This window comes from Bos taurus, chromosome 2 (genome assembly GCF_002263795.3).
Source record: "Bos taurus isolate L1 Dominette 01449 registration number 42190680 breed Hereford chromosome 2, ARS-UCD2.0, whole genome shotgun sequence".
NCBI lineage: Eukaryota > Metazoa > Chordata > Mammalia > Artiodactyla > Bovidae > Bos > Bos taurus.
In genome coordinates, this window is record NC_037329.1 from 127,203,787 (window position 1) to 127,223,899 (window position 20,113).

At 50.2% G+C, this 20,113-nt stretch overlaps 1 protein-coding gene and 1 long non-coding RNA gene across 11 annotated transcripts; one reads left to right on the forward strand and one right to left on the reverse strand.

Moving 5' to 3' along the window:
* Positions 1–4,348: 4,348 nt before the first annotated feature.
* LOC132343451 (uncharacterized) lies at positions 4,349–11,186 on the reverse strand. The gene is made up of 2 exons (XR_009492274.1): positions 10,197–11,186; positions 4,349–9,870 (listed from the first exon to the last, which is right to left on the reverse strand). It is a non-coding gene; the product is annotated as an uncharacterized lncRNA (long non-coding RNA).
* PAQR7 (progestin and adipoQ receptor family member 7) lies at positions 9,030–20,064 on the forward strand. 10 transcript variants are annotated; one of them, XM_059874649.1, is made up of 5 exons: positions 9,030–9,215; positions 13,267–13,362; positions 15,052–15,240; positions 16,619–16,647; positions 17,951–20,064. In XM_059874649.1, the coding sequence occupies exons 4-5, from the start codon at positions 16,627–16,629 to the stop codon at positions 19,022–19,024; spliced, it is 1,095 nt and encodes a 364-aa protein (XP_059730632.1). In that variant the 5' UTR covers positions 9,030–9,215; positions 13,267–13,362; positions 15,052–15,240; positions 16,619–16,626; the 3' UTR covers positions 19,025–20,064. The 10 variants fall into 10 exon arrangements, with proteins under 10 accessions (XP_059730632.1, XP_059730612.1, XP_005203231.1 ...); XM_059874629.1 differs by having other exon boundaries at positions 15,152–15,240; positions 16,557–16,647; XM_005203174.5 differs by lacking the exon at positions 16,619–16,647 and having other exon boundaries at positions 15,152–15,240.
* The last annotated feature ends 49 nt before the right edge of the window (positions 20,065–20,113 follow it).

Genomic DNA, 20,113 nt, shown 5'->3' on the forward strand with positions numbered 1-20,113 from the left:
AATTCATCTCCCTTTTCCCGAGACTGAGCGGATAGCCCGACACAGACTAGATGCTGCATGTGGTAGCAACTCATGCTGACCACCAAATATTTGTTTCTTCTCCTACTGCACTTCCTTACCCCTTGGAGTTAGTTGTGGCCATGTGACTTGCTTTAACCAATGAAACATGAAAGAATGTGCTATATGTCACTCCTGAGCAGAAACTTTAATAGCCAGTGTGCAACCTTCCATACTTTAACCTCTGCAGAGGTGGCTGGATGCACCTCAAAGCTGCTCCATCAGCCTGGCCCTGGAGTGAGGATGACAAGGAATAGAGACACTGACAATGGACATGTAGAATGAGCAAGAAATACAACCTGCTTTAAACTGCTAAGGTAGTGTTGTTGTTACTGCAGCAAACCTAACTCATCCTGACTAGTGTAAATATTTATAACTAGGATAGATATTTGTTGAAAAAGATAAATGAAACTAAAAAGTAGAACATTGAATTCTGTCTTGTCTAAAACTATGAAAAAGATGTCAGAAAATCGGCTGTAAACTTCAGGAAGTTAAAGTCAGAGTGTTAAAGGAGGGGATTTGGGGTGAATTGTTTCTCTTTCAAAAGTGTCTTTTGGGACTTCTCCGATGGTCCAGTGGTTAGGAATCCATTTGCTTATACAGGGGACACACGTTTGATCCCTGGTCCAGGAAGATCCTCCGTGCCTTGGGGCGACTGAGGCTGTGTGCCGAAACTATAGAGCCAGCGTGCTACTACTGAAGCCCACGTGCCTGGAGCCTGTGCCCTGAAACAAGAGAAGCCACCACGATGAGAAGTCCATGCACCGCAACTAGAGAGCAGCCCCCACTGGCTGCAACAAGAGAAAGCCCTCGCACAGCAATGAAGACCCAGCACAGCCAAAAATAAATAAATAAAAAAAATTAAAAGTGTCTTTTGGATTCCTGGACCCAACCCAATGTGTATGTGAGTTGGGGGAAGGGCGAACTCCCACACAACACTGGACGATTCTCAGGCACAGCAAGGCTTCTGAGAATTCAACTCAGTTCTGATACTCTCTACCCAGAAACAGCATCAGATCCCACAGGTTTAAGAACTCAGTCCCATGAGACAACCCCTCTCTCCCATTTCAGATGCCAGTCACAAGCTTAGGTTAGCACCTGTGCTTCTGACCAACCAGCTATGGGTCAGAGGTTCCAATAACCCCTTCCTTGGGTCTGATTAACTTGCTACAGGGTTTTAGAAACCCTGTGTCAGGAACAGGGTCAAAGACAAATATTAGAACAAGAGATGCTCTTGTGCCCGTATCACTTAGGACAGGACAAGGGTTTCAGAAGCTCTATGTCAGAAACGGGGCCAAAGATCAAATGCATTTCTTTTAATAAATCACAGTATCACAGTGTGTTTTAATGGATATTCAGCCTCACTCATAAAAGGAGAAATGTGAAGCAAAAGAAAACCGAGATTCCATTTGCACGTAGCACTTTGGCAAACATCAAAAGATTTGACTCACACTCAGTTGGTGGAAGTGTAAATTAGTCCAATGCGAAAAAGTGTACTTTAGTGATAACTATCACAATCCCCCTTGATCTGATAATTCTGCTTCTAGGAACTTCAACTTACAAAAATCCTTGCACACAGGCAAATGTTGTACTGAAGAAAACATCTTTGTCTTTTGCCCCCACTGCCTGTGAAGATACTTTCTGCAGCTGGGTCGTCTTGTCCCTTGGTTGAAGCCAAGAGCAGATTCCATGACTTCACTGGACGTGCTCAGATTTTAAAAGTTTCCGATCATGTAAGTCATGAAATAGTTTCAGTAATTTGAAAGAGTTGAGTCACAACTTCAGGCCTCTCTCCCAGGCCAGGCTTGCTCCACAATGAAGACATCTTTCCTTTCCCCTTCCTCCCTCTTTTCCTCCCTCCCTCCACTCCATTAACCTCTGTTGAGCACCTACTATGTGTTAGGAACTCTTCCAGTTTGGAAATAGCAGGGACCAGGAAGGACGGGTGACTCTGGGGTCATCAGTATGGCAATGATAGGGACAGAGTAAAGGGACAAAGTAGGTAATGAAATAGTTAATCCCACTAGAGAATTGTAAGTGAAAAAAAAGAAGAAGAAGGTGTGGGAGACCCCTGTAAGTTAATGATTACTCAAGAAAGAAAGTTAATGATTCAGTTCAGTTCAGTCGCTCAGTCATGTCTGACTTTTTGTGACCCCACGGACTGCAGCACCCCAGGCTTTCCTGTCCATCACCAACTCCCAGAGCTTACTCAAATTCAAAGTCCCTGGAGCTTACAGTCTAATGGAAAAGACAACAATAAAATAGGAAATCAATTGCAGAAGTTAATGATTACTTAACCACAAAACCAAGCAGGTTACTTGGCATAAAGCTCGTGCAGCGGAAGCACGAGACATGCCCCCAGACAATAAAGATGGCGGCATGAGACCCACATCCTGCCCAGTGAGCTCAGCTGAGTTAATGACCCCTCGGACATGCTCTGTACACACACACACACACAATAACTATGGAAAGGTGACATTTCAAAGCAAAGACTCTCACTGTACTGAGACCTGGAACTACTTTTCCATTGTGCCATGATAGCCCTGGCTTGACCCTGTAGGGCCAAGAAAATTCCCCTGCCCAACCTGGAGAAGGTGCTGATGATGGAAGGGTGATCTCTATTCAAGAATGAGGAAGAAGGTGGTCTTTCCCCTCCCCACTTGTCCTTTGATTGTAAAACAGTAGCCCACCAAATGCTCCATGTGCAGCACTTGCCCACTTGTAAGCCTCATAAGCATCCTGTTCTAATAAACCACTGATCTACCGCTTTGCCTTTCGTGGAATTCTTTCTGTGCTGAGACATAAAGGACCAGAGTTTCTTGGAGCTCCCTGAAATGCCACATAGCATTTTCCTCAGGCATGCTGAGTGTCCAGAAGGAAAATGAGACTGGGATGGATTATCAGAGGTACTGGGTGGGATAGGGGTGCCGTTGAGGATTCGGTGCCAGTTGATATAAGTGGTCAGGGAAAGCCTCTGCTGCTAAGGTGACGTTTAAGTAGAGATGTGAAGGAAGGGGCAGCCAGACATTCAGCTTTTTGGAGCCAGGCCCAGATTCATGGCCATGGAACCCACGTAGTCACATGGGGCTCTGTGTTCTGAAGGGTCCCATGCTTGATTTAATACTCTGCTATTGCTGTCTTGAAATTTTTAAGTTTTGAACAAAGCCCTGCATTTTTGTTTGTACAGGGCCCCAGAAATTAAGTAATAGGTCCTGTCTGGGGCAAAGTGAGCTTCAGACAGAAGGAACATCCGGTGCAAAGGCAAAGAGATGGGGATGTGTTGGCAGCTTGAGTCTGGAGTAGGAAAGGAGCCAGGGTGGCACCATGACTGGCTCCTTTATGCCTGCCGTATGAGGCTGCACCCCTTCCCGCAGCAAGTTATAGGATCAGGAAGTGTCTGACTTAACCCTCTGATTTGAGCTAGTTTTCTTGCTTTCCAGTTTTGTTGGGCTTCCCTGGTGGCTCAGATGGTAAAGAATCTGCCTGCAAGGCAGGAGACGTAAGAGACTTGGATTCAATCCCTGGGTTGGGCAGATCCCCTGGAGAAGGGAAAGGCTACCCACTCTAATATTCTTGTCTGGAGAATTCCATGGACAGGGGAGCCTGGCGGGCTACAGTCCATGAGGTCGCGAAGAGCTGACAAGACTGAGCAACTAACACTTTCACTTTCAGGTTTGTTGTTGTTATTGTTGTTGTTATACAGTCGTTGGGTTGCATCTGACTTTTTAGGGACCACACAGACTGGGGTCCGCCAGGCTCCTCTGTTCATGGGATTTCCCAGGCAAGAATTCTGGAGTTGGGTGGACATTTTCTTCTCCGGGGGATCTTCCTGACTCAGGGATTGAACTGGAGTCTCCTGCGTTGGCAAGTGAATTCTTTTTTTTTTTTTTAGCCATGGACTTTATTGTTTGAATATTTGCAATTATTATTCTATACACAAACGTTAATTTCTTACAAAACTCTGTATTCCATATTGCCAGGTCACTTCACTCTTCATTTTCTGTCACATTTCCATCAAGAACTATTTCCCCAAATCACAATCTGCCTGATTGTGTGTTGTTACAACTCTGCGATGCCATAGACTAGCCCACCAGGCTCATCTGTCCATGAGATTTTCCAGGCAAGAATAGTGGAGTGGGTTGCCAGCAAGTGAATTCTTTAACAGCTGAGCCAGAGGGAAAACCCCAGGCTTGGCAGAGATTTAAAACTGACTCTTTCTTCCTGTGGGTGGGTCTGCTTTCCTGGAAGTCCTGCTCTGGTTTTCCCCCAAATCAGAGCCTGAAACAGAGACTTAAGTGCAGATAGTTTATTTGGGAGGTGATCGCTGGAAGTGAAGGGAGGGAGTGGGCAGAGAGACCAGAAAGGACGCAGAGCACAAAGGAGGAGGTGTCTGCCGCTCTGCCCTGCAGACAGTGCCCTTTGGAGCTGTCTTCTCTTGGACAGGAGGCTGGGGCTTTCTCCAACAGCTCTGACACACCGTGGGTGAGGGCTGCTCCCAGGGTGTTGGCCGTCTGCATTTCTAGTCTGCAGCTCAGCTGGCAGGCTGAGCTAGAGCTTCCAAGAGCACCCTGAGGCCAGAAAGGAGAGGCAGGCTTGGCGGGTGCTTGGAGCGGGGCTGGGGTCCTCACGTTCTGAACAGTCCGCCACTGCTGAGGCTGAAATCTTGGTGGGCCAAGAAAATATGGCCTGGGCCACTCCTGTGTTTGCCACACGGAATGGTCACTGCGGGGCCTCCCACCTGGCGATCCCTTGCTTCCCTTGCTGAGAACAAAGTGCATCCACCAGCCAGCTGCTTACAGTGAACCTGCCCTGTTCCCAACATCTCAGGACACCTGCAGCCTCCTTCTGCTGAGGCACTGGGCCATTTCTGGAGACCTCTGTGGGCGGGATCTAAGGCTGCCCCAGGCTGACTCTCTCCTATGACCCAGTTCTGGTCGGGGGCAGCACAGACCCATGACCTGCTCACGTATGAGTGCAGTTCCCTCCTCCCACTGCCTCCTCCTCTGCTGCTACTCACACCTTGGGATCCTTAGGTAAGAGTTAGAGACCAGCCACAGAGTCCAGCCCACTACCTCTCTGACTGGTTTCCCTGAAGCCACCTCACTAGGCTTGAAATGAGAAGAAAGCCACCCCATCCCACCTAACTCTTGCCAGAAAAAAACCCTCTCTCTAACTCGTCTCCCCACTGCCCTCAGGGTTGAAGCCGTCCCGCCTTGACTCCCTACATTCTAGCATCACCAACGCCCCTACCTTTCCAATGTCCTCTGCTGCCACCAGGTCCCCTATGTTTAAAGTTTTTCATCCCCTAAACTTACCCTGCCACTCACACCTCTGCGCCTTTGCACATATTGTTCCCGCTGCCTTGAAAGTTCTTCCTCCTCCCCAGGGCTTGAGGAGAAACTCCTCATACTGTAAGAGTCGCCCCAAGTGGCCTTGACACAGAGAATCTCTGTAGGAAGCCAGTCCCTCCTGCATTGCACTCCCCATGCACCAAGCATGGTTGAGGTTATGGTCTTGAGTCAGATTCCCCGGGTTCCAACTCTGGCTTTGCTATGTGTACGAGTCAGGAATAGCTTCAACCATGCTGTGTAACAAACCATTTCAAAATTTGGGGGCTTACCACAAATTTTTCTTTACTTTCTTTTATTTTTATCACCTATTTGCAAGGGGATGGAGTAAAGAATTGAAACAGACTGATAGTTGGCCTTTATCGAGCAGTCCCTCTGTGCCAGGCTCTGTGAACATGTCACATGTATTATTTCATTTAATCCTCATGCCAACCCTATATGGTGGGTATCATTAGCCTGTTTTAGAGTGAAGGAGATACATAACTTGCTGGTAAGTGGTAGAACTAAGATGTGAACCCAGGTAGAACACACTCATGTGCCTCATGGCTTTGCTGCCTCCAGAGGACGGAAGCACTTGCTTGGGGGAAAAGACAAGAATGTGTTCCAGGGACTTCCCTCGTGGTCCATTGGCTAAGACTCTGTGCTCCCAATGCAGGGGGCCTAGGTTCGACCCCTGGTCAAGGAACTAGATCCTGCATGCCGCGACTAAAACCCAGTACAGCCAAGTAAATAAATAAATACCAAAAAAAAAAGAGATTGTGTTTCAGACAGCTCAGGCGCCCCCTTCATCCTTTCTCTTACTTCGAGTCCACTGAAGCCCTTCCAGATGGCCTCCCCACTCAGAGCCCGACCTCTGAGGCCTTTGGTTCCTTAGGCCTGCCCCAAAATTCAGTCTCCCTGTTCCTTCAAGGGCCGAGCCCGGCACCTGGGAGGGCAGGTGGATGTTGCACAGGTTATAGAATAACCTGTTCCCCTTTCCAGGGACAGGACTCAAAGGCTTATAGGGGCTCTGGGATCCTGGAGCAGTGGAGTCACTGGGCCTCAACCAGGTGGCCTGAGTCAGGGGAGGACAGGGAAGGGAGGTGCCCTTGGCTGCCCTGGGGCTGCTCTCACCGTCCCTGGGCTGGAAGGAGTCGGAGCAGAGGGCAGGGAAGGACGCGTGCTGGCCCCACAGCTCCACCGTTTGATACCAGTACTGTGTAGCAGCTAAGAGCTGGATTTGGATCCAAGTCTGCCACTAGGCAACTGGGTGACCTAGGGCAAGTAGGATCCTCTCAAGTCTGCTTCCTCATCTGCAAACAGAGATAACGACAGCACCCCGTCACGGGCTTACAGCGTGTCTAGCGGGCTTTGCACATGGCAAGTGCGTCATGACTGATCACTTTCTACTTGTATTACTTTTATCATTCAACTGTCAAGTATCCAAGCCAAGTTTCCTGGTTAAGTGCTTTTTCTCCCCCAAGCACAAATACAGGTTCACTGACGCACGTGTGCGTGTGTGCGTGCTCAGTCACTCAGTCGTGTCTGACTCTTTGCGATCCCATGGACTGTAGCCCGCCAGGCTCCTCAGTCCATGGGATTTTCCTGGCAAGAATACTGGAGTGGGTTGCCATGCCGTCCTCCAGGGGATCTTCTTGACCCAGGGATCGAACCCACGTCTCCTGCATCTCCTGCCCAGACCCTAAATACACCGTGAGTTATGAGACCTGGGATATGTCATTTCTCTTCACTGGGCTTCATGTTTTCTAGCCATAAAATGGGGAACAACACATTCAATGTGCAGGAATGCATGAGGCCAAATGAGAGAATTTAACAGTCTCATGTCTCCTTTCTGAGCCTCAATTTCCCAATTTGTGAAATGAGTAAATAGGATTATCTGGATCAAAGGAGGTAGTTTTGCCCATGGCAAGAGCTTAATAAACTATAGCTTTAAAAACAAGTCCAGGGACTTCCCTACTGGTCCAGTGGTGAAGACTCATTGCTCCCAATGCAGGGGGCCAGGGTTCGATCCCTGGTCAGGAAACTAGACCTGACATGCTGCACCTAAAGATCCTACAGGACGCAACAAAAAGAATCCACATGCCACAACTTAAAGAACCTGCATGCTGCAAAGAAGATCGAAGAGCCAGCACGCCACAGTTAAGACCTGGTGCAGCCAAATAGATAAATAAAGAGATACTAAAAACAGCACAAAACAAACAAGTCCAGGACAGAGCAGGTGTTCCACAAACGGAAACTGAATCCAAATCACCTTTCAAGTTGTTATTCACTATGGTAGAATATGTTTCATCATGTAGAATGTAATCTCCATAATGTCCTTACTTATTTTCATTTGCTATACCCTACCTGTTCTAAATGATCAGATTTTCTATGCCACTCTTCCTAGCTATAAGAGCAATGGAGATTCACGTAATTCTTGTGTGCTTGTCTGAACCTGTAGAAGTAAAGACTTATTTCATCCTATTACATTATGATTATACAGGTTTTGTTATAAAAGAGAAGTGTATATTCCTCTAGTACATTGCAGTTGACAAACAACCTTCCTATCTACTTTAGTTTTACTTACTTCTCCTAACACCCCTGTCAGGTTGGTATTATTAGCTCTGTTTTACAGGTAATAAACTAAGGCCCACTGAGAACAAGGAAACTTGCCCAAGATCACATGGTTAGTTGGGGTAGCGCTAGAACTTGGATCCTGTATCATGCCTTTGCCCCACAACTGTCCCTCTGAATAGGCTCAGAGCTCCTGAGGGCAGGGGGTGTCCCCCTGAGGCAGTCTCCCCTCAGTTCCATCCATCAGGCTGATGCTTCCAAGACAGGTCCGGGTTTCTCCCCACTCTGCCTGGTCCAGATCTTTACATACCCGAGGAGCAGACAAGCCCTACCAATGTTGGTCCAGTATCTTCTAAGGGCCTACCCTTCAGGTACTCCCTCTCCTGCGGGGAGATGTTACACCAGGCAGTAGAAAGAGGGCTTTTGTTTGGCCACATGGAAAGGCCTGTGGAAACTTGGATCCGTGACCAGGAATTGAACTCGTGGCCTCAGCAGTGAAAGCGCTGAGACCTAACCACTGGACCACCACGGAATTCCAAAGCAGGTGTATTAATGGAAGTCTAAATACTGTGTCTTGGGCTGGGCAGGGTAGGTTAGGAAAAGCTGCTGGAAGACAGCGTTTTAGGTGGGGACTTGAATAAGACTGAGGTGCAGGGTTGGGGTGGAGCTCCCCAGGCAGCGAGGTGAAGATGGGGGAAGGTCAGGCGTATCTGACCAGAAGCAGCCTAGTGAGGTGGGCTGTGTGGGTTTACGTGGCTTCAGGGCTGGGCTGCGGGCTCTCACTGGAAAATTCGGGTGCTCCAGCTCCAACTCGCCGGCCTCCCTCTCGGGTTAGCCAGGTCCAGACTCCGGAGCTTGCGGCTCAAGTCGCCGGAAGTGGGAGCGACTCCTCAGCTGAGCAGCAACTTCTGCTTTCTCGGCCTCCTAGTCTCCCTCGGCCCCAAAGACGCAGGACCTCGCCAGGCTGTCGTCGCCGGTGTGGATGACCCCTCTTGCCCCCGTGTGCAACACGTGGGCGCGGGGGTGGGGGGCGGTGGAGGTGCTGCTGGCGCCCTGCCAGGCCGGCTCGGTGGGCGGGCGGGATCACCCAGGCCTGGGCAGGCGGCGGCGGTGGCAGGGTCCTGAGCCCCGAACCCAGAGTCTGCGACCAGTTCTCCCCCGACTCGGGGCGGGGCCTCCGCCCGGCCGCCCCCTTTTATCTGCGCTCCGGATGCCTGGATGCCGAGGGCAGCCTCTCGCAGATCGGCTCGGCCTCAGGTACCCGGCTGCCGGAGAGCTGGCGGTGTTGGGCAGCGGGGCCGGGCGGGGCGCAGGGTGCATCCGAGACTCGGGGTTGGGTGTCTTGGTTTGGGGGGGTGGCGGGCGGGGAGAGGCATGTGGGGAGGGAGGGAAGACCCACAGGACCGCGCCGGCAGAGAGGGAGCATCTCCCGCTGGAGCGGGAGGCTGACTGTGAATCAGCTGGAGGGGGCGCCGCTGCGGAGAGACTGGATTAGGAGGAGCGGAGCTGGAGGGGGAGCCTCTCGGGGAGCAGCGGGAGGAGGCTGGAGGCCCGGGGCGATCAGAGCCGCAAGGAGGAGAGGAGGCTGGCGGTGGGGCGAGCTGGCCCCGGGGAGGACCGCAGTGTCGGAGGACGATGGGCACGGACCATGCTCCTCCCACGGAAGGGGGAATCTAGGGAGATTCTGGGGGTGAAAGGGGGTGTGAGTACCTGGAACTGGGTGGTGTGACGGACTTCCAGTTGGAAAATCGGAAACAGTGGAAGAGCACGGCATGGGGCTCAGAGGGGCTCTCACTCCAAAGGAGCGCAGGTCCGTTGAGATCGGGGCTCCTTTGGTGTCAGGAGACTATAAGGGATTCCCCCAACTCGTTGAGGGACGCACTTGTCTCGAGACTATATAGGCTTTGAGGACCTATAGGGAAACCAGAGGTTTCCCTGGAGCATCCGCCCACCATTACCCAACTAAGCCTGGCAGGAGTGAGAGGTCCCGTCAGACCAAGACTGGGGAGTTGAGTGTGATATATTTTCAGGGCCTGGCTGCTCCTAGGGGGATGTCCGTGACATTGTAGAGGGACCCAGCCTCCCATCTTGGGGCTTATACCACCGCGGGGCCCCTTAGTGACAGGCTGCTTTTCCCCAGCTTAGTTCCCCTGCCAAGAGGTCAGTAGGGAAACTGGTCAGTGATAAACCCAGGTCCCTTTTCTGTCCCCATGTCCTGGGCAATTGTAGCTAGCTCACCTGGGCCTGCTTTCCTCCAGCAGGTGTTTCCCTGTCCTCAGAGCAGTTGTGAGTCTGAGACCCGCAGAGGAATTCCTTTAAGAGTGATTTATTTCATTCTGATCACACGGTTCAGTACAAATGGAGGCCCAAAGTGCAGTTACAAAAAACAAAAGAGGTTTCTGTTCAGTTTTGGAACACGTGGAGGAGCTTTTTCTTTAAACTCAGTGGGAGGAACTGGAGAATTGGTTTGCATTGAGGGAGGTGACCTAGTTGCTGAGATATCAAGAAGCCAGCCAGGGATGAAAACTTTGCTTGTATAATCTGTGGCCACTCACTGGGTGCCTGGGAGTTGACTGCAGTGGATGAAGGGCAAGAGCACTGGTTTTGGAGTAAGATAGGCATGCTCTGTCATCCTGCCTCCCTCCGGGGCTGTGACACCAGCATAGCCACAGGTTCAAAGAGTTGCTGAGAGGGAGAGGTGAAATGTGTGTAAAGCCATTGTAAACGATGACTGTTAGTGCCTAGTCTTAGTAATAATATTTCAGGTTCTGCCATATTGTGTTATCCTTGTCAGGACCTCTCAAGAGGGTTTACTTCTGACAGCCGCATTGTTAACACTGGCCTAGCCTTAATTGTTTTTGTCTGATGAGGTTAAACAGCCTTCCATGGCAAGATGAAGTTGTCTTTAAGAGAGTGTGCTGAACTGTCAGGGCCCAGAGAAGCAAAGATGAATATTTTGCTTGACAGGAAGGAGGCAAAAGAAGTAGAATTATAATCAAATATACTTATAATAGATGCTATTTAGTAAGACTGTTATGGAGAAGGAAATGGCAACCCACTCCAGTATTCTTGCCTGGAGAATCCCACGGACAAAGGAGCCTGGTGGGCTACAGTCCATGGGGTCCCAAAGAGTCGGAGACAACTGAGCGATTAACACACACACAAGGCTGTTAAGCTCCAAGAGGGCACGGTATGAATACCCTTAGGTGTTACCCTTTAGCTGTTAATTAACTGGGCTATTAGTTCCCTGAGGGTGGTGTTTTAACTGTGTTGTTCACAGCTGAAGCTCCAGCTTCTGACACTGAGTAAGAACTGAACTGAACTGAAGCCTAAAACAAATACTGTTGGAATGTCTCAGGGCCTAAAGGGCCCTTTGAAGTCACCGGAGAATGCATTCTGTCCTTTGACATTTGGAGAAACAGGGCCAAGAACAGAAGGGACTTGTCAGGGCCACACAAGGATTGAGTAGCTGAGTCAGGACTAGAATCAACAAAGCTGGTGGAGCCAAAGCCGTGCCAGAGCCAACATCCAGCATCTGTGACTTTGTTTTTCTTGAGGTAGCTATTATTATTCTCAGATTTTAAATGGATAGGTAGAGAGAGGTGAAGCAAAGTCACACAACTGGTAAGTTCCAAACCTGAAATCCCATCCTCAAATGAAAACAAGGACCTGGCTTGTCTTAAAATAACTGCCCGAGGAAACAGGTGAGCAGATGCCTTCCCTGGGAGCAGCAGCTCTCTGCAGTTCTCCGTGATTACCAGCCAGGGGGCTTCTCTCTGGGCTTTATTTATTTATTTTCCTGGGCTCAGGGGTATTTCATTTGTGTGGTTGAGCCCCATCAGGCAGCCTGTCTGCTTCGTTCACCATATGCCCCCAGCCCCGCACCCCTATGCCCCGCGTACAGTACTCATTGAGTAAAATCTGTGAGATTGGTACAACCCAGGGCTCTCCCACTCCGAAGCCCACTCACCACCTAATCCCCACAAACTGGCCTGCTGTTTTGCACCCAGAAATATTAAGGAGCCTCTCTCTGACAGTGTGTATTAGGGGGAAACCAGGGGAACTTGGGGGGTGGCAAGCTTTGGTTGAGGAAGCAGGTGAGGAGGTTGACCTTAAGTTTAGAAAAGGGAAATGTGAATTGGAAGAGCTGAGGAGGTGGGAGGGGAGAAGAAGAAGATGATGCTCAGGCTGACAGAAGACTTCCTACTGGTGGTCCAGTGGTTAAGAATCCACCTGCCAGTGCAGGGGACACAGGTTCAATCCCTGGTCGGGGAAATTACCACATGCTGCAGGGTAATTAAGCCCACGCGCCACAACCACTGAGCCCAGGTGCCCCAGAGCCTGTGTTCCGCAGCAAGAGAAGCCACTGAAATGAGAAGCCTGCACCCCGCATTGGAGAGTAGCCACCATTCACAGCAACTAAAGTCTGCAAGCAGCAAGGAAGATCCAGCAGAGTCAAAAATAAGTAAACTAAAGAAAAAAAGACATCCCACTTGGGCCATGGAGATCCCAGTTCTGAAGTTCAGTCAAACCAGAAGGCTCCCGAACCTGCAAGACAGGCCACATATTACCGGCTAGCACAGTCTTCCACCTTTACCCTCCTGCTCAGGGATGGGGCTTCTGGGGCAGCTGGGGCTGAAGCCCCTTTTCTCTGGGGATTTCACTTCTCTTGGGTCAATGGGCAAGTGCAAATCTTCAGGGCTCTGTGAATCCAGAGAGGTTACTCTGAATGGCCTTTGCTAAGAACACTTTAATTATTAAATAAGGTCAGTGTCCCCAGAAGTCCAAACTCCAGCCATATTGTCCTGGTCCCTAAATGTACCCTCAGAGGAAGGTAAATGTTTAAAGAGATACAGATAATTTTGTAAGGCCTCCAAACCCAGTGGAACCAGATATTGAGGCCTAAAAGAGTACTGAGATTTTTTTTAGAGAACCCAAAGCAAACTTTTCAACTTGGGAATGTTTTAAATACTAATATTCAGGCTAAGAATATTTCAAATACTACTACTATTAATAATTGATACTAATAATAGGAATAATTTACTGAATCCCTAAACTGTGCTAAAACTGTTCTCATAGATTTCATATTTGTAGCAGTCTATGAGGTAGATAATGTTAAAATTCCCATGAGGGGGCTGAGGATTAGAGACGGTAAGTCACTTGTCTTAGGTCACACAGCTAGTGTGTTATGGAAGCAGAAGTCAACTTGGTTTGTCTGAATCTGAAGTCCATCTGCTTCATGAGCCTTTATAGTGTCTGTTTTCTCCTTGATTCCTAACTTCCTTCCATTCTGATTCCTACTGAGTAGGGGACAGAAGCCAGTCAAGTTTGCCTGATATCCATCAACCAGGCCCTGGACATTTGGTCTCAGCCCAGCTTTGCCTGCCTTGCCGTGTGATCTTGGGTAAGTCACAACATTTCAGCTAGCTCTCAGTCTCCCCAAATATTTCATGCAGAGGTTAACCACGAGCTTCCTTCTATAGCTGAGGCCTGGCTAGTGGGGGCAGAGTTTAGCCTGGAGTTGACCAAGGTAGTAGTGGTAATAGAGGGGAGGGTGGAGGGTGGAGGTGGTCTTTAGCCCCACCCTCTGGTGACATCACACAAGACACCTACAGTCCCTGGAAGCCCCACCCCTAGTGACCCTCACGTATGGAAGTGCCATCCAGTGCCTGGCATCTGGCGAATTTTTTCTGTTCTATAGCAGAAGTCATCAGCCCTAGTGTTCAAGAGAAACCCTTAGGTAACTAGTGCAATTAGGGAGACTTGGAGGGGGGCCCTGGGGCTTCCCAGGTGGTGTTAGTGGTAAAGAACCTGCTTTCCAATGTTTGATCTCTGGGTTGGGAAGGTCCCCTGGAGAAGGGCATGGCAACCCACTCCAGCATTCTTGCCTGGAGAATCCCATGGACAGAGGACCCTGGCGGGCTACAATCCATGGGGTTGAAAAGAGCTGGACATGCTGAAGCGACTGAGCATGGAGGAGGGCCATGAAGGTGTACTGGACGGGGTGGGATGCCTGGAACAAGACTGGGGTGGGCAAACTGCTCAGAGGATGCCTTGAGCCTGCCCTCTGGGTGTCCGCCCTCATCCTTCTGGTCATTCTAAACTCCTGCCCCTGCTTCTTTCCCCTGGATCCAGGGCCACGTTCATGGAGTCAGGAGATGGGAACCAATTCTGAAAATAGAGCTGTTCACATGGAACTGGGCTGCTGGCTGAGGTCTAAAGGAAACAGGGCGACTAGACCTCTGTCATCCCAGGATCTGGTGTCTGGGTTCTGCGCTCAAAGTCCACTGTGTGGGGGGGAGGAGGAGGACAGGGAGTGAGCTATCACCCTGCTGAGGAGGTGGCTGTGAGCCAGGCTTCACTGGTACAGAGAGTAGGGAGCTGGTAACTGGGTGAGACTGAGGTCCTTGGATGCAAGTCAGTTGCTAGAAGCCTAAGGAAGCAATTTGCAGGAAAGAACCTAGTCACCTGCTTTAGAACAGAGTTTTCCAAAGTGGTTCTTTGGGATGCGGTTGGCTGTGACAGGAAGCAAGGCAACAGGAGTGGCTGAGAGTATCTGGGCTCTGCAGTCACAGAGCTGGGTCCGGATCCTGGCTTCACCTCTCTCTATCTACCTCACAGGCTAGTTATGAGAGTTGCAACAAGGCTATGAGTGAGAAAGTGAAAGTGAAAGTCGCTCAGTCGTGTCTGACTCTTTGTGACCCCATGGACTATACAGTCCATGGAATTCTCCAAGCCAGAATACTGGAGTGGGTAGCTGTTCCCTTCTCCAGGGGATCTTTCCAACCCAGGGATCGAACCCAGGTCTCCTGCAATACAGGCAGATTCTTTACCAGCTGAGCCACCAGGCTATGAGTGAGCATATCATAAACTCTTACTACATTTCAGCTAGCTTTATAATCATTACTGGGAAAGGAAATCCTTGGTCATGTAAGCTTGGCAAATGTATTGAGCTGTTCAAAAAGTATTTGGGTTTTCCCATTAACATCGTACGGAAAAACCTGAACGAAGTTTTTGGCCAATCCAATAGGTTCAACAAAGTGAAGCAGGCTCTTTGGTGCAGGCCTTCTCTGATCTTTTAATATGCTCTTAGGTCTTGGGAAGTTCCAAGAGTGGGGATGGAGCGCTGAACTGGATGGGACAGATTTTAGGGAGCCAGGAACTAAGGCACTGCTGCATGTCATCATTCCCAGGCCTTTGTCCTCATGGTGGAATGGAAAGCTAGCCGAATTGGGCAACTCTCGGGAAAGCCTTCCTGTCTCTGGGCTCCTGTTTTCTCAAGGTAAAACAAAGGAACTGCATGAGATGCTTTCAGAGGTCTTTTCTTGGTTCCCTGAGGTTCTGAGTTGGGAAGACAAAGCTGTAGACAAGGGTGGAGGCCAGACTGTTGAGGTTAAAGACCTGTCTCTCGGGGAGGAGAAGGAATCCAATTCTGGCAAGTGGATTCAACCAGCAAGTGGGCTGGGGGGTTCTTGTGCTCTGCACAGAAGTGGCCCCACTACGGTCATTAGCAAGGTCTTGCTGATGAATTGGTTCATCAGCAGGGTCTGATTCCTAAACCTGCCAGGCCATCTTGGAATATGAAGTAGAAGACTCTTGTACTCCCCTGTTGTAGCACCTCCCATGCAGTGGTGTAATGACTTATTTAACTCCTACTTCGCTACCAGGCTGGGAAAGGTCAGAGGCCAGAGCTGACTCCATAATGTAATGCAGGAGGAACTAAGGGATGCAGATCAGGCTGGGGGTGAGGTGGAGTGTGGGCTGGGGGTGGCTTGATGTTGCCTTTGCACAACAAGCACCCTGTGTTTGCTTGGACTATGTGCGAATTACTGGGGCTTTGGGGGTGATCATGGTGCTGCTGATGGCGGAGAACTTGAGTGCTTTATCTTGCCCAGATTTCTTGCATTTTAGAATGACTGGTGCAAAGGAAGTTGCAGTAAATATCTGATGAATGAAAAACAGTAAGTTTGGTTGCTGCATCCATTAAGCTTCTTGGGGAGAATTTGAGGGAGGGGAGTTGTCTGTCTAGCTAGTTGTCTGGATAGTTTATCAATACATATTTGATTTAATGAACGGCACGGTGAGTAATGATAAGCCTGAATTAAGCAACTAGTATCAGGCAAAAACAGTATATAATTATTAAATTATTAATAGTACTTGCCACCTTGACTGCAGAGGGCAGTTTTGGGACGTGGTTAAAATTACAAACTGAGAGACTTCTCTGGTGGCCCAGTGGTTAAGACTCCATGTTTCCAATGCAGGGGCTGCAGGTTCGATCCCTCGTTAGGGAACTAAAATCCTACATGCTGTGCAGTGCTGTCAAAAAATAAAATAATAGTAATAATAATAAAAAGACTGCAAACTGAATTTATATCATGCCTTTACTGCTTCTTAGGCAGGGTACTCAACTTCTCTGTGCTTCAGTTTCCTTGTCTGAAAAATGGGCATATGATAGTACCTATCTCATAGGGTGTTGTGTTGATTAAATGAATCAAATATGCATAAATTGCTTAAGACACTGTCTGGCACATAGCACATGCTGTGTAAGCATTTGCTATGCTTTGGTTTCCTCTCTATAACCTCTACCATATTATGAAGTTCCTGAAGGCAAGGATCAAATTCTTTTCCACTCTCCTCCCACCCTACACTCTGGGACCCAGCACAGGACATGAGGCAGAGAAGGAGCTCAGTAAGTGTTTGCTAAATGAATAAATGAATGAATATGTTTTAAATGATAACTTGTATAATCCATTATAGATCTTCCACAGGGGAAAGTGAGGGGGCATTAAGGAGGTGGCAGCTTGTACTGGTCTTAAAGGACTTCAGTAGAGGGAAAGGAAGTTGGCACAGGGTCTCACATTTGGGTTAGGTGGAAATGAGGGTGGGAGCAGGTCATGGGGTCTTGAATGCAGGGTGAGGGGTTAGATTGGATTTATTTGCAGTTAGCAGTGTGGAAGGTCTAGAGGCAGGAACTTTTCAGCAGGGGTGGGGCAAGGGCTGTTTTTATAGGATCAGTTGTTACTAGGGACTTGCAGGGAGAAAAGTGGCTTTTTGAGTTGGGCCTTCAAGGCTACGAAGTATTATCAGGATGCTATTATGCTGATTTTTCATTCCACAAGCATGAAATGAATGAAAATGAGCACCAGCTACCTGCGAAGCACCAGGGGTTCACAAAATAATAAGACAAATAAGCCTACCCTGGAGGAGCTTGCATTAACAACTTAATGCCTATGAGAAATGTTATAATGGTCAAAGGACTGTGGGCATTCGAGTAGAAGGGTCAGCATCAGAGGACTGGGGGGCCAGGGAAGCCTGGGAAAATATCACAGAAGAAATGGGTTTTGAGGAATGACTAGGAGCTTGCCAGACAGGCAAGATGAGGTAAATGTCTCAGATGGAGGGAACAGCTTACCCAGAGCTACAGACATGTGAAACAGCAGGTCCAGGGGCTTGATGAGGCTGTGGCTGGGTGTGATGTGTGCTGTGGTTGAGTACTAAAGCTGGGAAAGGCAGTAGGGACCAGATCATGTAGGGTAATGAGGGTTAGTGGGAGACCCAGGCCATTTGGAAGAAGCTAAACGTAGAGGTAGCAAATCTGTTCTTAGCAAGGACATTGTCACCACCATGTGAGCACTGACGGCAGCATGAACCCTGGAAGAAAACAACGGGGGCTGCTGCATGGAGCCTGGACTGGAAAGGAGTTGGCTGACGTAGTGGCCTCTAAGTAACGCCTGCCTCAAACATTTATGGAGCACCTTCTATATGCCAGGCACTATCCTAGGCCCTTGGGATAGATCAAGGAGCAAAAGAATCGTGAGTCAGAGCTGAGCTCTCTCTGAGGACAACTCTGCTCCTTTTTAACTCAGTGTAGGGATAAGGGGGTAGGGAAGATGGAGAAAGAACTGGGCAGCAAAGCCCCCCCAGTTGCTGCTCATGGGGCAGGAGGGTGAGGACACCAGCTCCCTAACTTTGCTCGGGCCTCTCTCTTCCAGCCCCCTGCCCAGCCCACAGCCATGGCCACAATCGTGGCCCAGAAGCTCAGCCACCTCCTGCCCAGTCTGCGGCAGGTCCACCAGGAGCCTCAGCCGTCTGTGCCATCAGAGCCTGTGTTCACCGTGGATCGAGCCGAGGTGCCGCCCCTCTTCTGGAAGCCGTATATCTACGTGGGCTACCGGCCGCTGCATCGGACCTGGCGCTTCTACTTCCGCACGCTGTTCCAGCAGCACAACGAGGCGGTGAACGTCTGGACCCACCTGCTGGCCGCCCTGGTGCTGCTGCTGCGGCTTGCCATCTTTGTGGGCACCGTGGACTTCTGGGGAGACCCACATGCCCTGCCCCTCTTCATCATCGTCCTCGCCTCCTTCACCTACCTCTCCCTCAGTGCCTTGGCTCACCTCCTGCAGGCCAAGTCCGAGTTCTGGCATTACAGCTTCTTCTTCCTGGACTATGTGGGTGTGGCCGTGTACCAGTTTGGCAGCGCCCTGGCACACTTCTACTATGCCATTGAGCCTGCCTGGCATGCCCAAGTGCAGACCATCTTCCTGCCCACGGCTGCCTTTCTTGCTTGGCTTTCCTGCACTGGCTCCTGCTACAACAAGTACATCCAGAAGCCTGGCCTGCTGGGCCGCACTTGCCAGGAGGTACCCTCCGCGCTGGCCTACGCACTGGACATCAGCCCCGTGGCTCACCGCATCCTTGTGTCCCCCGACCCTGCCACAGATGACCCGGCTCTTCTCTACCACAAATGCCAGGTGGTCTTCTTTCTGTTGGCTGCGGCTTTCTTCTCTGCCTTCATGCCTGAGCGCTGGTTCCCTGGCTGCTGCCATGTCTTCGGGCAGGGCCACCAGCTCTTCCATGTCTTTTTGGTACTGTGCACGCTGGCCCAGCTGGAGGCCGTGGCGCTGGACTATGAGGCCCGGCGGTCCATCTATGAGCCTCTACACACCCGCTGGCCCCACAACTTCTCTGGCCTCTTCTTGCTCACAGTAGGCAGCAGCATCCTCACTGCATTCCTCCTGAGCCAGCTGGTACGGCGCAAACTTGATCTTCATCGGAAGACTCAGTGAAGGGGGTGGCAGCTGGTAGGGAGGGAAGTATAGTGGGGGCCCAAAGGTCCGGATGGGAACAGATGGGAATAGATGGGAACTTTGGCTCAAGGTGGGAACAAGTCCTGGTAAAGGTGTTTTTGTCTGGCCCGCGGTGATTCTCTGTGCATTCCTCGGCTGCCAAGGGCAGCACTGGCCAGTCCTTGGATTGAGGATTGGCTGGAGCTGCTGGGGTCTACTCTTGGGCCTGCCCCAGCTGCCTGCCCTGGGAGAGGGAAAGAGAAAGAGAAAGATGTGGGCCACCCTGGTTTTGCCTCCCCTCACTGCCTCTCTCACTTAGGGGTGAGGATGGGGGATCAGCTGGGGCCAAGACCCTGACTTGGGGCTTCCAGATTATCTGGGAGGGGGTGAAGTTGGGATTTAGGTTAGAGTCAGATCTGAGCTGAGGGACAGGGAAAGCATCAGCAGTGCCCTCTACCCAGATCCCCTTGGGAAAGGACAGCCCTCTGTTGTGTGCAGGACTTTAAGGTTCCTTGAACTCCAGCTTGGAGTTTGGGTGTTCCAGAGAACCCCCAAAGGTCAAAGATTGTGCCGGGTGGAAATGGATCCCATCCAGTGCCCCACAGCTCTCAGTCACTGTCCCAGTGAGCTCCACCCTCCTATCACTGGACTCTGTGTCCCACTCATCCTGTTCCCATCTTTCCTGGGTCCCTCATTCACAGCTCAGTGTTTATCCATTCAGTGTTTCTTGGGCCTCTACTCAGAGACAGGCTATTGATGGGGCCCTGTGGATTAATGCAGGATTAAAGGCTTTACTATCGAATGAACTGTCAGGGGAAACACTGAGGAGGGAATAATTAGTGCTGCCTGGGGCCCTCAGGATCTTGGGTTGAGAAGGGTGAATAGGAGTTTGCAGATGGAGAAGAGGAAATGTATTCCAGGCAGAGGGAAAAACCTGTTCAAAGGCCAAGAGGGATGGAAGGAGGAGTCACTGGAGCTGAAATCAGGGGTGGTCTGGACTCTGATGTCCTGGATGCAATAAAATGACTGTGCCAACAGTTGCTTCCTTCTTGTCTCCTATCCTGGAGAGAGGGCCCCGGTGCACCCCTT

Bases quoted from the DNA above. Each gene is read 5' to 3' on its own strand.
- PAQR7 (XM_059874627.1), top strand. From the start codon at position 13,608: ATGGAAGTGCCATCCAGTGCCTGGCATCTGGCGAATTTTTTCTGTTCT. The intron at 15,241-16,618 runs GTAAAACAAAGG...TCTGGGACCCAG, and splicing joins TGGGCTCCTGTTTTCTCAAG to CACAGGACATGAGGCAGAGA. The intron at 16,648-17,950 runs GTAAGTGTTTGC...TCTCTCTTCCAG, and splicing joins TGAGGCAGAGAAGGAGCTCA to CCCCCTGCCCAGCCCACAGC.